Source organism: Elaeis guineensis, chromosome 2, assembly GCF_000442705.2.
Source record: "Elaeis guineensis isolate ETL-2024a chromosome 2, EG11, whole genome shotgun sequence".
Lineage (NCBI taxonomy): Eukaryota > Viridiplantae > Streptophyta > Magnoliopsida > Arecales > Arecaceae > Elaeis > Elaeis guineensis.
In genome coordinates this window covers 34,893,516-34,911,873 of record NC_025994.2, presented here as the reverse complement: position 1 = coordinate 34,911,873, position 18,358 = coordinate 34,893,516, and the positions used below count along the sequence as shown (strand labels likewise).

General features: G+C 34.4%; 1 protein-coding gene across 10 annotated transcripts in view; it reads left to right on the top strand.

The window, feature by feature from the left end:
- The first annotated feature begins 1,703 nt into the window (after window positions 1–1,703).
- LOC105035049 (protein virilizer homolog) overlaps window positions 1,704–18,358 on the top strand; it is a 115,949-nt gene continuing 99,294 nt past the window's right edge. For 3 of the 10 annotated variants that reach the window (XM_073251728.1, XM_073251729.1, XM_073251730.1), the window contains exons 1-8: window positions 1,704–1,866; window positions 4,473–4,578; window positions 5,892–5,980; window positions 7,328–7,451; window positions 15,582–16,250; window positions 16,370–16,738; window positions 16,827–16,931; window positions 17,889–18,071. In XM_073251728.1, the coding sequence (XP_073107829.1) occupies window positions 4,504–4,578; window positions 5,892–5,980; window positions 7,328–7,451; window positions 15,582–16,250; window positions 16,370–16,738; window positions 16,827–16,931; window positions 17,889–18,071 (1,614 nt within the window). In that variant the 5' untranslated portion in view covers window positions 1,704–1,866; window positions 4,473–4,503. Of the gene's footprint in view, window positions 1,867–1,900; window positions 2,069–2,252; window positions 2,474–3,716; window positions 4,338–4,472; window positions 4,579–5,891; window positions 5,981–7,327; window positions 7,452–15,581; window positions 16,251–16,369; window positions 16,739–16,826; window positions 16,932–17,888; window positions 18,072–18,358 lie in introns of those variants that run through there. The other 7 variants (XM_073251725.1, XM_073251726.1, XM_073251724.1 and 4 more) reach the window with 7 other exon arrangements.

Below are 18,358 nucleotides of genomic sequence, written 5' to 3'. Positions count from 1 at the left end.
GCAAGTTGACACTCTTAGATAAGACAGAGAGGTGCCAAAATTGATCTGTTCTCGATTTGATCTTAAGTTAGTTCGACTCGACATCAAGTCAACTTAAAGTTGACTCCAAGTTGTTGCGAGTTGATTCTATTATGCCTGACAACTCTAACGACTAATTTTGTAAAAGCTTTAGAAATATATAGAATATTTCTAATGGCTAGTTTCAACCTTACAATGGCTAGAAATAGATTTTTAGATCTTTGAAGAGCCTTAAATATATGTCAAATACATTGAAAAAGATAGATAAAGATAACAAAGAAAAAAATTTAAGATATATCAAGTGTTCATTTAAGAGAGTGCATTACTTCCCAACCACTATATTTTTGTGCTTTTAGATGGTTCAAAGAGGAAGAAAAGCATATTAATTGTCAAGCCTTTTCCATGACTTTTATTTGAGCTTCATCGGCTTCTTTTTTTGCTCTCTAAGAGCTTTTGTTTGTGTTCCTTCGTACTCATTTAATTCTCATATAACAAGTTTCAATTGAAATTAAAACTTGAGGGAAAGACTAATTCAAGTCTTAAATTGGATTGTATTGATTGTACAAGTCTATGAGTGACTTAAAGAGTAATTTTAGTTGATTTTAATTGGCAAAATCAACCATATTTCATTTCGAGATCGAGTAAAATAATTAATGTTGAAGCAATTATAGCGGAATTTTATAAAAAAATCTTCAAGAATAAATGTAAGTATTGAGTTTGACACGAAATCTCTATAAAATTTTTATGTTTGTGCGTCTTTTCATTTTGTTCTCAATTGCATTAGCATATTCATTGCTTTAATTTATTATTTCTACTATATTTACACCTAGTCGAGTATTGGCTACGTATATATTAACTTTAATTTTTAAAAAATTTAATTCATCCTCTTTTTTTTGGATTGTCTATCTGGATAATGCATATTATGTAAGTAATATGCTAATATATATATTATAATGGAGACTTATGTTTACAGAGCTCCTGTTTGCCACATCATGCCAATATTGATAAAATTATGATTAAAACTTTTAATTTGGATGGCAAGTAAGGCTCTCATTTAATATAATTTTTTATCAAAAATATAATAATATAATATAATTAATAAGAGGCTTATTAGTTTATTAAACTATATTAAATAAAGTATTTTTCATCCATACCACTAAATTAATACAAAAATAAATGATATTATTAATAGATCTATTGTTAATATTTAGAAATACTTTTCTTTAGTATTATGTCCTATACGTATTTGATGCAAGTCATTAGAATACACAAATATTTTATAAATTTTTATTATATTTTTATCATTATGAACTTATTAAAAGTAAAATTACATCATATTATATTACATTTAAAGTCTTATAGATGCAATATTTTTTTTTTCATGTTACTTAGTAATAAAATGTTATTTTACATTATAATATTAGTATATTATAATATTAATATTTAAATTATTTTAATAAATTACTAAATTTTTTACATTTATTATATTATATATTTATTATATATTATATTATATTTTATTTGAAAAAGACTCCAAACTCGATTATATACGTGCTAGCTAGCACCTTAAGGCGCAGTTTTTTTACCAAAAAAAATAAAAAAAAAGCTTGGTTTGGAAATGGCGATGATTTGATTGATAATGTATCCATACCGAGAATCTTATGTAAATACGAACACTAAACCCTAGCCATCGTCCAAGCTTTCCCATTCGGCCACCGCTCCAAGCCTTCCATCCGATTGAGACTCCTGAGTATCAAAAAAAAAAAAAAAAAAAAAAAAAAAAGGAAAAATCGGGGGAGAACATAGGAAAAATCAACGAAAACAAAGGAAGACGGAAAAAATTAGAAGGTAAAACCTTGGATTGATCTTTTTGTTTCTTTTCGCTTCTTTTTCTTTTCATTCCATTCTCTTTTCCGGAGATCTGTGGGGAAGGAGAGCATAGGGGTTTCCTAGGCTCCAGCGTTTGGGGTTTTTGCTCAAGTGTAGGGGGTTTTGTGCGGGTTGTAGCAGTGTGAGTCGATCCGGTTTTGAGAGCTTCATCTTGGTAGAGGTATGACATTTTGTAGGTTTCGGGGATTTTTGATCGAAAGGATTCTTCTTTGGCCACAAAATTTTCAATTCATGGAGTTCTGTTCTCATGATAATATGAACCCAGTGGGTATGCCAATTTTAAATGGCACGGCTTTGGGATTTTTGGTTAATTTCGTAATCGGGTTTTGGACGCGTTTCGGTAGGAAGATTGCAAATTTTGCGGGTATCCTATCCATTGCCATCCAGCTCTCCAGTCTCAATTCGGCACCCACGCCCCTATTTCACCCGGAAGCCTAACGCTAAACCAGCGAGAGATGATGGAGGAAGCGGAGATCATCATGAAGATGATAATGCGAAGCTCCTAAGAAATCTTTCTGATCTTCCTCTTTCCCGAAATCTGACTCCATTTCTTCGATTCTTTGCGGTAAATTTCTCTCTCTGAACGGACTTATTTGGGTGTCGCTGGGGTAAGAGTGTGTCTCTTTTCTTTTCCCTTTTTCCTGTCTTTTGCTTTATTTTGTTTTTTGGGAAAAATAACCTATGAACTTATACCTTAAAATCTTACTTCCCTTCTTTGCGAACTCTAACTGGGAGACGACGAGGGATCCTTGGTTTCTACAATATTAATTTTCCTGGGTTTTTGTTTGTGTTGTAAATTTAGATTGATATCCATATATCGATAATAATTCATTCATGATCTTGATCTGAGTAAGGTTTTGATGTTGGTCCAAAAGATTGATCAGTAGGTGCATGCGAGTTGCGTGGTTTCCTATGTATGTTTGTTTTCTTTCTTCTTGTGACTAACCTATTATTGCTCCGTCAGTGTTGCCTCTTTGTCGGTTGTTTTCCTTTTCCTGAAGAAGTTTTTCATCTTATTTTTTCATATTGGTTTCTTGATCCTTCCTCTGTATGTATCTGTTTGCCCTTAGTTAGCATGAAAACAGTATTTTCTCCCTCTTTTCTTTCCTTCCAGGGTCTGGGCCTCTGAATTCATGGAGTGAACTTTAAGTGAAGGCGATGGATGGATAAGAGAGAGTAACATGGACCCTAATGACAGCACTGCTGATCCTAAAATTGTAGCCTAAAATTGGATTATACAGACATATAATTATTTTGTAAATTTTGAGAATTCTGTTGTCCATGCTTAATCACTTAGTCTATTGCCTAGGCTACGGGAGGGTCCAATGCTTAGGGTTGCTTGGGTTCTTTGACAATTATGCCTCTAAGTTGATGTTAGTTGGATGGGCCATTTTTGGAGTGCCAAGAAATATCTTCCCATATCTTGCATTTCTGAGTGTCTAAAAAGTGTCATCACTTGAGAATTCCTAAAAACTAAGGAGTTTACACAAGTTTATTCTGTCTTGGTTAATCCTAGTCTTTTGATTAAGCCTTTTGTTTTGGGCTCGGTAAAGCTTTTCTTTCTCTCTTTCTTTCTTTCTTTTTTTCCTCCTTTTTTGGGAAATTTGTAGACTGTTTTTTGTTGAGGTCATCCACATAGAGGGTCTGTATGATTGTTAGGTTTTATTAAAATGAATTTGTGGGAAAGCCATTTGAAAATACATATTTGGTTGCTTTTCAGAAACCTGAAAGAGAATATTTGTAAATAAATAAATTTCTCTCTTTGTTTTTCATAAAAATCTTTTACACAAGGTTTTACGTCCCTGCAGGACGGTAGGCATCCCGGCCGCCCCATCCCGTTTATATGAGAAAATGGTATTCGTACGGAATCTGGACTCCAAAACCCATTCATGCATGGAGAGAGGAAGAAAGAGGAAAGAAAGGAAAGATAAAGAAAAGGAAAAAAAATAAAAGGTAAGAAGAAGAAAAATAAAAAAAAGAAAGGAACGGAGATGAAAAAGAAAGAAAAAAGAAAGTAAAGAAAGAAAGGTAGAGGAAAAAAGAAAAGAAGGAAGAAAGAGAAAAAAAGAAAGAAAGGAAAGTAGAAGGGGAGAAAGATGGAGGATATCCACCAGGATGCATGATTGGGATGGTTGTTGGGACGGGATAACGAGGTAATCCGTTCCATGGAGAAACCGAGACACCTTTGTCCTACGGGATTTAAAACCTTGCTTTTACATAGAATGAAGTGGCACAATTGTTTGTTTCATAGTTTGGGAAAAGGCTAGATGATGATGATAAACTTATATACAATGAAGAAGCTCCTAGTTGTGGGATGATCCTTGGTTTAAAGGAATGGTTAATGGAACATCTGGGTGGTGAACTTTCTTAATATTGATAGATATAAGTACCATTGCTAATCTCCTCCTAGAAAGGAGAGAGAAAGGAAGGTGGGGCAAGATGAGTCAATCAGGCTTTCATATTCATATCATGCAATACTTATCAATATGAAGTTTTGATTTGGTTGTCCATGTGGGTTTCTTTTTCAAACTCTAGTTTCATTATGTTATGTTTTTTTTTTTCAGGTTATGTCTATCTAGAGTTAAAGAAGAGAGAATGGGCCGCCCGGAGCCATGTCTCTTATTTGCTCAATCATTTGTTCACTCTCAGCTTGATGAATATGTTGATGAGGTCAGACGGTCTCTCTTTTTTTACCTCCCTCTCTCCCCTCCTCCCCCTCCTTACCCTCATGCCAACATTATTTTCTTCTTTTCGTTTTGGCACCTAATCTTTGGATTTCTTTCCATTTACTTCTGGTTTCTCAAAAAAAAAAAAAACATAAAGAATTATCGAGCACATTGGAATGTATGATATTCTATGTAGTGCAAGATACCCTTTATAATCCACTTGTTTATGTAATTAGTTTTATGATTATGAAGCTGCACTAACTTTGCACAGATAATAATAGGTATTAATCTTAAGTTTGTAGAATTATAGTCAACATTTTACATATAGAATTTATTTTCTTTTCCAATACCATCTTTCATTGTTCTTTGAAGCTATATTTGGTTGTTCTTTACATCCAAACTACTGGTTCTCTTTGGTTGAAGTTTTCTTGGAGAAGGTATTTGGTTGTTCAAAGCTAGAGAGCTTCTTTCAAAGTGAGATTTTTTGGATAGTGTTTGTTTATTTACAGTATGGTTGCCTTTTTCTTACACAAAAAGAAAAAAAATGCAAACTGTCTGTTTCTGATCAGGAAAATATACAATTTTGAGAGGAGTGACCCAAAGACCCAGTCTGATGCAGAACTCTGGTGTGGCATGGCCTGTTGATATCTCTGTATGAAAGAATTAAACTAAAATATGAAGGATGTTCGAGGCGTGCAATGTCAGAATGATGAATTCATAAAATCTTACTCCAAGTAGAAACTTCCAATACATTGATTTAGGAATTTCCTTGATTTCAACACATTAAACACCTTAGCATAGCAAATTACGATCTCCATTTCCAGAAAACATGTAAGATCACTGAACATTATAATCTTTCTAGATACCAAAATGCACTGTGAGCATTTCTTTTATCTTTTGTGGAATCACATGTTATGCTTACTAAATAATTAATGCACCATTTGTTCTATCTTTGTTTCATTTTTATCTGCATCTATAAAGATTTGCTTGATAGTTTCTATGTGCAAATGCAAGGAATAAATTTTCCTGAATTTTGAGCAGTATAAATGATGTAAACCTATGTTATGAAGAAAGTGCAAATATTTTCTGAATGTTAATCAGGATAATTGTCATTAAAGTTTGCCGTCTCAATATTGGACCATCCTATTACAATGTTGATACGCGGTTTGGTATGGTATAGCTAGGCATATCGAATGTCAGTATGGTACGGTATGCCTGGTACCATACGGTACTGACTGCTATGGCTAACCTTGATAAACTCTATCAATTTACTTTTCTTGTTCAATACTTTTAATGATGTGTTACATATCCATGCAGGTGCTTTTTGCGGAACCTGTTGTCATAACTGCTTGTGAGTTTCTTGAGCAGAATGCTTCTCCATCTACCCCAAACTTATCACTTGTTGGGTATGATTGACAGTATTTTCCCCTTTATTTTTTTTTTCCAGAAATGCAGACATATATGGTGACAGTTATTCTGATTAATTTAGATTGATGACTTTGACCTTTCCTTTTACTTGTCAATCTGTAGTTGGAAAAAATATATGGGTCTTCTTAGGAAAATCATATGAAAGAAAGGGAGCATGCGAATGTCTTCTATGTAATGTGGTCAAAAGTTTTGATTTTATTAATGGGAATAAATATTATAGCCTTTTCCTATTAGCGTCATCTCATTAAGACGGTAACCACATGTAGCTGCATTATTTTTTGTTTGTATCCATATCTATAATGTGCTAGTCTGAAAGTTTAAGATGGTGATGGTAACATATTTCTGACCGTCAGTGTAGATTGGGCGGGTCATCTTTATTTGATATATATTTGACTTGAAAAGTTATTGACTGAAACTTCTGTGATTTTTTGGTGGTATGCTGGAACAAGGATATCAAGAAAATACAAAAAGAAAAAAAAGGCATTCAACATGCTTGTGCTACAGAATAGTTGACGCTGTATCAAATGCCATGCGAAATATTGCATTCACTGGCATGAAGATTTTCATGCAGAGAAATATCTGATTGGTCTGCTTGGGTATTTAATGGAAATCATGCTTTTTTGAATGCAAGTCTGTGCATGCAAATGCTTATGAGCATCCAGAACATTGTCTAAGAAATTTAAGAACTCATACAAAATATATTTCAGCATTGATCCTTTGAATTATATATTCTTTTATTTGTTTATAACGTTTATGCATAAAAGGTACACAGAATCTGAAGAAATAAAAACTACTTGTGGTAGCCAATCTATTATCTACTTATCAATGTTGTTGTTATCATCACCATCATCCATGTAGTCCTGTATGTTAGGAGGATTATGTGATGATGGTAGGAAAATGCATTTAGATTGCATGACAGCAAGGACCTACTAAAGATCAAATGATAGATTGCTGGAAACTAGATGATTCAGCTTGAAAGTTTGCTTAAACTTGGAATCCCTGTTTACCCATATTAGGTGCTTGAAGTGCATGGATCTTTTGTTAAATAAGCACATGAATCCTTTGTTGCATAAATCCTCCTAATATGTTAGTATGGTCGTCTTCTATGAAGTTATCACCTTCTCCATGGTCCTTCAGGTAAACTGTGACTTGGAAGACTTTTCTTTCATTTTTGATATATTATGGATATTACAACAGGCAAAGTCTATGCATGATCTTGATCTCAACAAGGACCATTTTTCTAGATTTGTTTTTATATGCTAATTTTGAAGGGACATTTTAAAATCATTCTGAATGTTGCTGGTGTTGGAAAATTTCTCATGCAGTGCTACATCCCCTCCTTCATTTGCTTTGGAGGTTTTTGTCCACTGTGAAGGGGAGGCACGATTTAGGCGTCTTTGCCAGCCTTTCCTCTACTCACATTCTTCATCAAATGTTTTGGAAGTTGAGGTAAATTTTACATTGCCACGTTCTCTACTTCCTTACTATGACTGCCTAGTCTGTCTGAATATTTGCTTTATGAGTCACGCTAAAGGATAGCTATTCATTTTAGTGTACAATATACTAAGAAACTTTTATAATCATTATCATATTGCATTTTATAAGGAACAAATATTGGTATCGCAATATCTTGCTAAATATGTTCTTATTTTTAAAAGATTTTTTGTGCTGCTTGATATTTAACAATTCAGTGCATGTTGGACATTTAGGCAAGTATTCCGAGGGATTATAAGTATCATAGAAATAGAGTGACGCTGCTATGGTTTCCATGGAAAAATTTTTATTCTGGAATTCTATAGCATTTGTTGTTTGGTTGATTATATGATTTTATACCAGAAAATTTACTACAATGGTTTTTAGCTAAAGAGCAAAGGTGAGCATATTGAAAAAATGTTATTATGCCGCTCTCATGTCTCTTTCTCTGCTGTTTTTTCGTTGCTGACATGGTGTTTGCATGGCATAGCATTATTCCTTCACATGCTCATGAACTACAGCAGACCCTCGTGAATCTCAACAATTGTCTCTTGTGATATCTGCAAGGAGAAGTTAACAGGAATATGAGAGGGGTGCCATAGCTTTACTCAAAGCTTGTGTAGCAGTATAGGCAATAATAAGCCAGTTGTACAAATATGTCTTCTATTGCATTTCACATTTCATTTATATAGAACAATGAACCTTAAAAACTTTCTTTCACTATTGTTCTCTGAGTATAAATAGAAGAAGGTCAGTGAATAAATTCTTTGTTTGATTGTACTTTTGTTGTTTATCTCTTAAACAAATATGATAAAGCTTTTAACTAGAAGTTATTTTTAGTCAGATGGATGTTGAAAATTACTGTGATAGAATGAAAATTTTATATTAATTAAAAAAATGCATTTATAGTCTGCCATTGCTGTTTCTCTTGTCCTCACTAGTATGAGTTTATAAAACAATAAAAAGAACAAACATTAGTCAATAAAAAAAAAAGTAAAATATAAAACTCCAATGTTCCAAAATCCTCACCCACCTTGCTCCATCCCGATGCTTGCCTCAGTGATAAACAATTGCAAAGCCCATTATTCTTTTCAAGAATAGGGGTATGAGGGAAGAGTAATTTCTTTGGTCACTCATACGGAGTTCACGATCATCAAGAGTTTTGGCATGTACATGGGGCAAACTAGGGGAGCTAGGGGGGTTCAAAATATTAAGGCACTCTTCTTTAAATTTTTCTTCTACTCGTAATAATGAGGAATAAGATTTTGAGGGGATTGCTTAGTGGTTTCCAAACATATTGCTTGCCTTTTCTTGGGAACCCAAAGCAACCTAGTCGAGTAATCCTTGTTAGTATCTGATGATGTAAAAAGTACAAACTGAAAGGAATCTAGTGCTAGATGAGGGTCACCAAACCTTTTGGTTTTGTGTTGTTTTTGTCCCACATCCTGAATTAGAAGGGTTAACCACCCTTCAGTGAAACCATAATGATCCAAACGATTCAGAGTTTGTCTAATATTTGCTGTTTCAACAAACATATAGGATAATTGGTTTGCTTAAACTTTGTTCGAAAGAGCAGGAAGATCAGTCATTTAAAGAATAGGTGGTTAGAAAATTACAGTACTTATCATGCATGCTTGAACTGTAATTCTACTTAACTATTTGCTGACTAAGAATTCATGGACACTTTAAAAGAATTAGAAGGATGGGTTTCACAGATTTCTTTATGGCTTGTTGACAACTGATAGTAATATAAATTTCAGAAAAAGGTAGAGCAAAAAAACCCTGTTAGGGATTAGTATGTTTTTAATACTAGACTGTACCAGTCTGTATGGAGCATACCATTCCAGACTGGTAAGGACTGGTACTCAATATGCCTGCTGCACTGACCCTTGCTGCCGTACAAGTACTGGTATTGATATTCACAGCCCTATTTCAAACTTCTCTCCCTGGTGCTCTTCTTAAGTTCTTAAATGCTGTTTTAAATCCTGGCCATCTGACTAGTTAATCAAAAGCTGCTTATCCCTAAATCTCTTGTGTTCATCCATATGTCTTTTACTATATTTGAAGGTAGACCATGTCCCTCGCACATGAGGTCCCTTTAGCTTGGACTATATAACATTCCAACATCAAGTGCTTACTTAACATCTGAAATCTATACTCTTTGCATTATAACATGCAGCGTGCAAATATCTTGGCTAATTTGTTAACTTAGTAGGTGGCATTTAGGTTAAGTTTCAGAACAGGACCCCTTCAATATTGTTCTGCATACCTTCTTTCAATCACTCCTATTTGATTGTTGCAAAGATAAAAAATAAATGGAACACAAATTGTAGAAAGCCCTTTAACTTAGCATGGTGTTTTACTACTTGCTATGGGAACAAGTAAAAGAGTTTATGGAGAACTATCGGCTACCGATATCCATGAAGCCAGAGTTTGTAAATAGATGAAGTCAGTTGGCTGTGTTTTAAGTTCTTTCTCATGTATATCTTAATTGAATGCTCATGCATTTGCTTCATTTTGAATACCATATGGCCTTATGTTTCAGAGTTCTTATGCTTTGGGTTTGGGGAGAAATGTTGTCTGTCGAGTCTGAAAACAAAGATCTGAAGAGAGTACATAAGATAGGGTTTTGGTTTGGAAGTTTATGAGTAGTACTAATCGACTATGAGAACAAAGAGCATAACAGAATGTATTCTCATACCGAAATTGTTCTTTTAAAGCTATGGGTGGAGGAAACCTGGTTACATGTAGAAGTGAACACAACAGCTATTGTCAGCCTTTTTCCTTTCCTTCTTTGTAGAATGAAAAATTAGAAGTGCACAATGTTGCTAATAGTACTTGGAGAAATGAAAAAAATTCAGTTTTTAATGATGGTGAAGATTGAGTTTGTGAGAAGTTCCCAAAATTCTTTATGAAAATACTATATGCTTTCTCTGATAACTACTTTATGGAAAGTTGGATTATAATGCTCATTGCCATCTCATGGTGGGATGAAGTGTTTGATGGTTGAGAACACTTATCAAAAATCATTTATTCATTTTGCATTTCTTTTGCTCTGTGAAGAAGTCCCTGCAAATTATTGGTGTTTTTATTGAGTTTGTTGTTGCATTATTTAGAGGCAAAATACTTCAATCAAGTATTGGGTCTCGAAAATGGGATGTTAGAAAACCAGGTATTTGAATGGATGCCGAAAGTGTCTATTGATATTTCTATATATATCTTCTTTGGCCACTTTCATAGTTTGACATACATTTATGACTTCTTTTCAACCTAACGTCAACTCTCAACCTTTTTCATTCGAGTTTGGAATGCACATTGCTGATATTTGTTGATACTAGTTCCTGCCTTGGACTCGTATGAGACTTATTACAAGGATCAAGACTAAGCTTATCTCTTTTATGCTGCTGATAATGTTCATAAAGATGTACTGTGGTCTATATTGTTTGTAGATGTTACGTTGATTGATGAGAAAGAAAACAACAAGTTTAATGCTATTCATGTAAGTATCAGAGGATATGGTATAACAAATACAGAAATATATGGAGTATAGTTTCTGGGAAAACAAAAAACAATGATGAGGGCCTTATCAAGTTTGATAGTCTAAGATATCTTATATTGATCAGTCATCTAGGACCTCCTGTGCCAAACAATGGAAGATAGATAAAGACATGTTATATAATTAAAGCTGGTTGGATGAAGTGGAAAAGGTGCTTTTTGTGTATTATATGATTCACTTATAAATTGGCCCTTTAAAGAGGATGTTGTAGAATGATATTAGAGCATGTAATGTTGTATAACTTAGAATGGTGCAAAACTGCACATAATGATGTTTTGAAAAGTCAAGATTGACCTATATCCAAAGAAAAAAAGGGTCAAGATGGACATAGCAAGAATCATAATGCTAAAATTGATGTGTAGTAAAAGTAGAAAGAATGAAGTGTGAAATGAGTATACTTGAGGAGCTATAGAGTGTGCGCAAATTAAGGATAAAATGATGGAGAATCAAATAAGTTGGTACAATGCACAAGCACATGCAATAGGGGGGATACCTTGATCTTGGTTGAAAGATATGGGAAGAGGAGGGAAACTCAGGTAATGGGAGCAGAAGTTGTGAAAAACAATATGGATAAGCTTGAAGTGACATTAAGACCAGCCTAAATAGGAGACCGTGGCAATTGATGATTCATAGAACTGGCCATAAATAGGGGGTCCGAGACTTGATGCTTGTGGCTATGTTTTGTGTATCACTACCTATTGAATTGGTTGCATTTGCTTTGGAAGAGAGAGGAAAGTTGTAAGGTGATTCCATGATTTGTTTGGGGTGTGGATGATGGTTGTATAAAAGTATAATGATAGAGAACTATTGTGGAGCGATGTTAGGGAAAATTAACATCATTAAAAGATTTGCTATTCTGCCTACATCAAGGTGTGGCCGTGGATGCAATTATGATTGCTTCTCAATGATGATGCCGTCTTAATCTTTTCCTCCATACTTTCGCAAATAATATTTCACTTGAGTTGGTGTTGGTCCGATGAATACGGTGTGTGGGGGTGTGGTTGTCTCTAGGGGTGCAAAGAAGATTAAGGGTTCTAGGTTTGATAACATAGAAGACTGACTTCGGTGCTAGGATTGAGGTTGTGATGGGCAATCAACTTGACAGTGTATGAGTGTAAACCAGTGACTTGGAAATTTTGAGTTTGAGCTTGGTAGTTGTTTTTGGAGGAAAGAAACAGCATATTATAAATTGTACATATTTGTTTGACTCATTGGTCACCTCTAAAACAAGTATGCTAGATTTACCTCGAGTGTCAAAAACAATTGAAGATTGCTTTGGGAGAGAGAACTCACAATAACAAGTATTAGGCTCTAGATTTTCCTTATGAGCCTCTTGAACAAGTTTGAAGTAGCCTAGATGTGAGTCTAGTGGTAGGATAATAAGTGAACGGGTCACAGGATTTGCCTCTTGAACAAGTTTGAAATAGCCTAGATTTGCCTTATGAGCCTCTTGAACAAGTGTGAAGTAGCCTAGATGTGAGTCTAGTACTAGGATAATAAGTGAACGGGTCACAGAATTATCATTTTTGACTATCAATGTTAAGATTCCTTCCTCATTCTGACTTAGAAATTGGTTGTGGTTTCGTAATCAAAGTTGTTTTCTGGTTTTAACTTGTTTAAAAGTCCATTGTTCCAAATCTTGTATTGCTAGGCCAGAATTAAACTGTTTGGTGTGTTTGATGTTGGTTCTTTCTTCTATTGCAAAATCAGTTTTTTTTTTTTTATTAATTTTCTTTGGATGTTGTAATATTGTAAGAGGTGGCCATCGTTAGGGCCTAGCTGCCTAGTCCGCTCTCATATGCTGTTTGACTTCTAGGGAGCGTCAAAGCAGGTAACAGAGACCAGGCAAGTTGAATTCGAACTATTTTTAAGGATAGTCAATCATACCGTATCTCTGTCATGCTAGATTTACTAATTCTTACTTGTGTCTTCTCCAATGAATATTGATTACTGATCATTAGATAGGGTTGCTTGTTGCATTAAATCACCTAAAATGTTTAACAGTATTTTATTGATTTATTATTGTTTTTTTATACTATGTAGGGTGAAATTGCTATTTTACTAGTTACCAAGTCAGCTGTTTTCTTAATTTATCTTTGTTCATTTACTTTGATTTGTTTAAAGTACTAGTGTTACTTGGACATTTCCAAATTCTTTTTTCTTTTTTGACGTGTTTGATACTTGGACATTTGGGATGCTTATGAGACTCGTGACATGTCATACCATCATATCATGTTGTTATCATCATTATGCATCTACTTTTGTTTTGGCATTTCCCTGTTAAAGTTATCTAACATAACAATTAGCAAGAATTTTATCAAACTTCATGAAAGTAAGGAGCACAGACAAGGAGCTAAGCACTGCTGGTTTGATATGGTACCACTGGTATCATACCATTCCAACAGACGAAGGTTACTGCTATGGGTGTAGGATGCTATTGATCCATAACAGTTGTGTACCAGTAGTCCATATAAGCTGTATTGTTCATGTACTGGTTGCTTTTTATTATTGCTGGCATTGCTTATCTTGGCCTATCTCAACAATGTGGGTAATATTACTGGTATTGTCTTGTTCCAGGCAAAACCAGTACAGGGCTTGGTATCGAAATTTAAACCTAATTATTCATATGCTATGTCAATATGTATTTACTCATACTAGATACGTTGTGTGCCTGCTAAGCACTTGGACACTTGAATACCCATGTCCATTAATTGCAATGTACTAGTTGTTTTACATATTTTATAATTTTAAATTTGGTTTTGATGTTTTAGGCACGATTTGCCTAGGTGCATTGACTCTATTATGTAAATGCTTGCATACCAAAGCTGCTGTTGTACTTACATTGATCAAAGGCTACATGGAAGTTATCTGATTGCAATTTAGAAGAGGTAATACAATAAAATATGAGGATCAAAGGGAGGAAAGTAGAGGGAGAATTTACATTCTTTCACTTATCATCAAATCTTGCTGATGACATAATGAGGCTTACTAAACAGGGCACCTTGTTTAACTAGGATATTTCCTATCAAGGACTGCTGAATCGGAACCAGACCCTATGCCAACCAGTTGGCGGTACGGTTCAATACGGGTCCATATTGGTCCATGGCAGGCCGAACTGTCGGGGCAGAGAAGGGGAGAGGGAGAAGAAAGAGAGGAAGAGAGAGGGGGGAGGAGTAATAAAAAAGCAGTTCCGAATCTTCAGATACTTCTGGACTTAAAATTAACAAAATTTTTGCGTGCATGTGCATGCGTGCATATGTGTGTGTGTGTATCAAAATCAAATTGAAACATCATCCTAAGGACTTGACATCTTTCCTAAACTAACCTAGACCTATAGTATGTAGATAAGGCTAGTAGATGCTCGAAGTAAAGACTCTAAAACTACTAAAAGTGTACTTATTGATGAGCATGAAAGTTGCAAAAAACTGTAAAACATGTACCCTACTTTGCTTAATACTAATTGAATAAATTGTTGGAGTATTTACATTAATTTAGCCTAAGTTTAATCTAAATCTAAGTTATATCAGTTGTTAATTATAACACCGAATGATAGTTAAAACAGTCAGTTGCTCTTTACATGTAAACGAGCTTCTCTTAGATTGAGGGGCTAGAAAATGAGGTAGATGTTACACACATGTTTACTTCCAGCGTGATAAATTAAAATACTAAAGCATTAAACACAACCAGTTAAGCATTTGAAAGTTATTTGTAAATAACCTGATCTATATTCTCATGTCGTGAACAAAGAGAAACTTGATCTCATTATCATGCGTTTTTTGAAAAAAAGCATAAGAGACAAGGTTTTGGTTATAATGGATGAACATAAACATAGCTTTTCAAGAATACAATATCTCTAACAAGGTGGAAAACTATAAAAATAAATGCATAGTATGTCACTGAAGGTTGTCTTATACTCTCATGTTGACCAATCAGATTATCAAGATAAGAGGGTGACTTTTTTTTTTCTTTTTTTAAAAAAAAACTGTTTTAAGCATACTATGCACCTGTACATGCATGACATTTTGGGTTGTTAACAGCCTGAAAAGAAGTGAGATTAAACTAAAAGTGCACATGTTTTCAAATCCATTTAGGTTATGTATTAATGTTATATCAATCAATGGATTAAATAACTGAATGAATGCAGCATTGCATGTTATATATTCAATTGGAAATTACCATATGATCTTTCAAACTTCTAAATGAGTTAAATGGTTATCAAACACTTGAATAGTTGGCCTATCTCAATGGTAAGTAGTCTCTAGCCATTTAAGCAAGCTTTAGATGTTACTGTCATCTGCAAAATGTTTTGTTATGTTATAAGTTTGTTTCCATGTAATGCTTGACTCTTCCTTTTTAATACATCAAGCCTAGAAATTTTGATATTGTTGAATGCAGTGATCTGGGTATTGGAGGATTTCATATATTTAAATATGTAATAATGTTGCTTTCTGTTGATGTTGGTTATATATTTTTTTTTTGCTCTTATGTTAAATCTCTAGGTTTTGGTTTTCTCTGGATTGTTCATATGCTTCATTGACAACATAATGCAGGCTATAGTTACGAATCATTTGGTATTTAGGGGATGTTATCGTGGTCTTACTCTTGTTGTTTATGGAAACACTGCTGAAGATCTTGGACAATTTAACATAGAATTTGATCTTGATACTTCTTTGGCAAATGTGGTTTTTTCTCCATCAGAGGCGAAGCTTGAAGACCTACCACCAGCTTTGCACTCGGCTAAGATGACATTCAAGGAATCCATATCTTCCCTGAAGTCCTTGAATTTTCTTTTTCCGGTGTTTGACATTCCAGCAGAAATGAAACAGTTTTTGCTTTTAGCTATTAAGATTTGTCAAGTTTCTGATCATGAGAACACAATTTCTAAATTAACAAGTTCTGTTGTATCAGCTGTTTGTTCATATGCCACTGGTAACAATAACAGCTTCCCAGTCTATTGGGACCAACAGTTGCTGAATGGGTTCAACAATAGTAGAAAAGTTTCCCAGCAATTTATTAATGTTCTTTCTGAGGCTAGAAAAGAGCTTGTTGAACTCTATGAAAGCCATCCTGTAATGAGGGTTGCTCAGTCAATGGAAGATGAAATTACTCTCGGATCAGACACTGAGTTGCCTACTTCTAAACTGTTAGTTGACATGTTTAGTCAATGTTTTCCATTTTTTAGGAAATTTTCAGTTGATGAGCTACCATCGCTTTCTCAGGTACATCCATTTGGTTCACAAGTATCTTGCATTAGAATTATGTTTGATCAATGGCAAGGCATGTCCATCTATTTCTTTTCCAGATTTGTGATGTATCTTACAATTATTATTTCTTTCAGATGAAAAACATGGTTCTAACATGGAGCATTGTTCTTGTCCTCTGCTCTTCACGAGAGAGTTGCTTTCATTTTGTTGATAATGGTGGAATGGAGCAAATTGTTGATTTATTCTGTTATGGGGCACAAAATTCTACAGCTATCACATTAATATTGCTCGGTATTGTTGAACATGCTACTCGGCATGGCATTGGATGTGATGGATATCTGGGATGGTGGCCACGTGGTGATGAGAATGTTCCAGTTGGTAACAGTGAAGGTTATTGTTATTTACTGAAGCTGTTGCTGGGAAGGCAACGACATGATATTGCCTCTCTTGTAACCTATATCCTACACCGTTTGCATTTCTATGAAACTGCCTCGAAATTTGAGGTTTGTTAGTACTCATCAAAAACATTGATCATGTGATTTATGACATTTTACTTGCTGCTACTTCTAACACTTTGTTTTTTGTCTGCAGGCTGCAGTGCTATGTGTATTGGCTAATCTATCTTCTGATTTCCAGATTAGTACTGATGGAATTGAATCACTTGTTGCTGCAAATTCTAAGCTCAAGCAAATTCTGGTTAGTTCTGCATTGATGGCTTTTGTGGTTAGGGCTGTAAATGGGTTAGGTTGGTCTTTGGATTTGTTTTGATCTAGAGGCAACCTCCAACCTGTTTATAAACTAGACTCTTTGAGGTTAATGATTCTACTTATAGGATACATCAAGAATGTTGGGTTAAAATAGGACTCGTCTATATCAAAGTCTGTCCCTTATTTTTGGAATTCGGTTAGAATTGGTTTGGGTATGAATAATTTTGGGTTTAGGAGTTTTTTAGGTATTCATAGTCATTAATTATATTACATGACAAATCTCTGATGTGGGTAGTAAGAAATAAAGAATGTATCCAACTTATAACCAAGAAATTGCTTAAGCACCAATCTTGAGAAACACTCGTGACAATTTGTCTCATTATAAATCCAGCAGAAAATTTCGCATTGTGGGTCAATATGATGTCATGTAATGATAAAAAAAAGCACTATACTACTTAACTCATAGTAATGCTAATTGATTCAAATAGAGCCTGCATGTTGGCTGTAAATAGAGCGATTCCTTCATAGTGATACTAAATAATTTGTTCATTATAGCTGTTCAATAACCTATTTACTTTATTTCACTTGACCATACATTTAGTCTGCTCATTGGGCGATTTTGCATGTACGTACATGTCATATCAAGTATTGTTTGGTTGAGGAGCTCCCTGACTCATTTGGTCCATATTTTTGCTGGAGTTTGGTCTTGTTGAGTTGGGAGAACGTTTGCAGTTATAATGCGGTCTTGTTCGGCTGGGGGCTGGGTTGGATCTTGGGAAGACTAAACTCCATGTCTTTATGTGTGTTAAGCGTGCATCTAATCCTGTGCATGTCTATGTGGACACGTGTACAAGTACTTGCATGTGTACCTGTTATAATGCTCGTGTTAATTGCTATTTTGTATCTATATTTCTGTGCAATATTTTGCTGACAAGATTTGATGCAGAAATTGATTAATATGTTTGGACCAATTGAAGATTCTTCTCCTTTGGCTTTTGCACAAAGATTATCTATTTCAAGCCAATCAGAGGGTCTGTTGTCTTACAAAGCAACTGTCAACTATATTAGAACATGCAAGTATAGTTTTGCTAGATGGGACGTCGACACATATTTGTTATCTCTACTTAAGGTAATCATGCTAATTTGCTAGTGTCTACTATCTCTGATTCCTGCATTTTGAAAAGCCTATCTACACTGACTTGTCCATGGAATGTGGGGACAGCTTGAAAGCTTCCTAATTTGTGACAAATGCTATAAATTCAGATTATAATGTGCGTTTTCCCCTACATTTTGCCTTCGTTAAGCTTAATATTTTCTTGTTCAATGCATTTCTACTTTAACATGGCAAATTCTCCAAAAGAAACAGCTTCATTATCAAATTTTTAGATGTAGATAATATACCTTGTTCGATTTCTA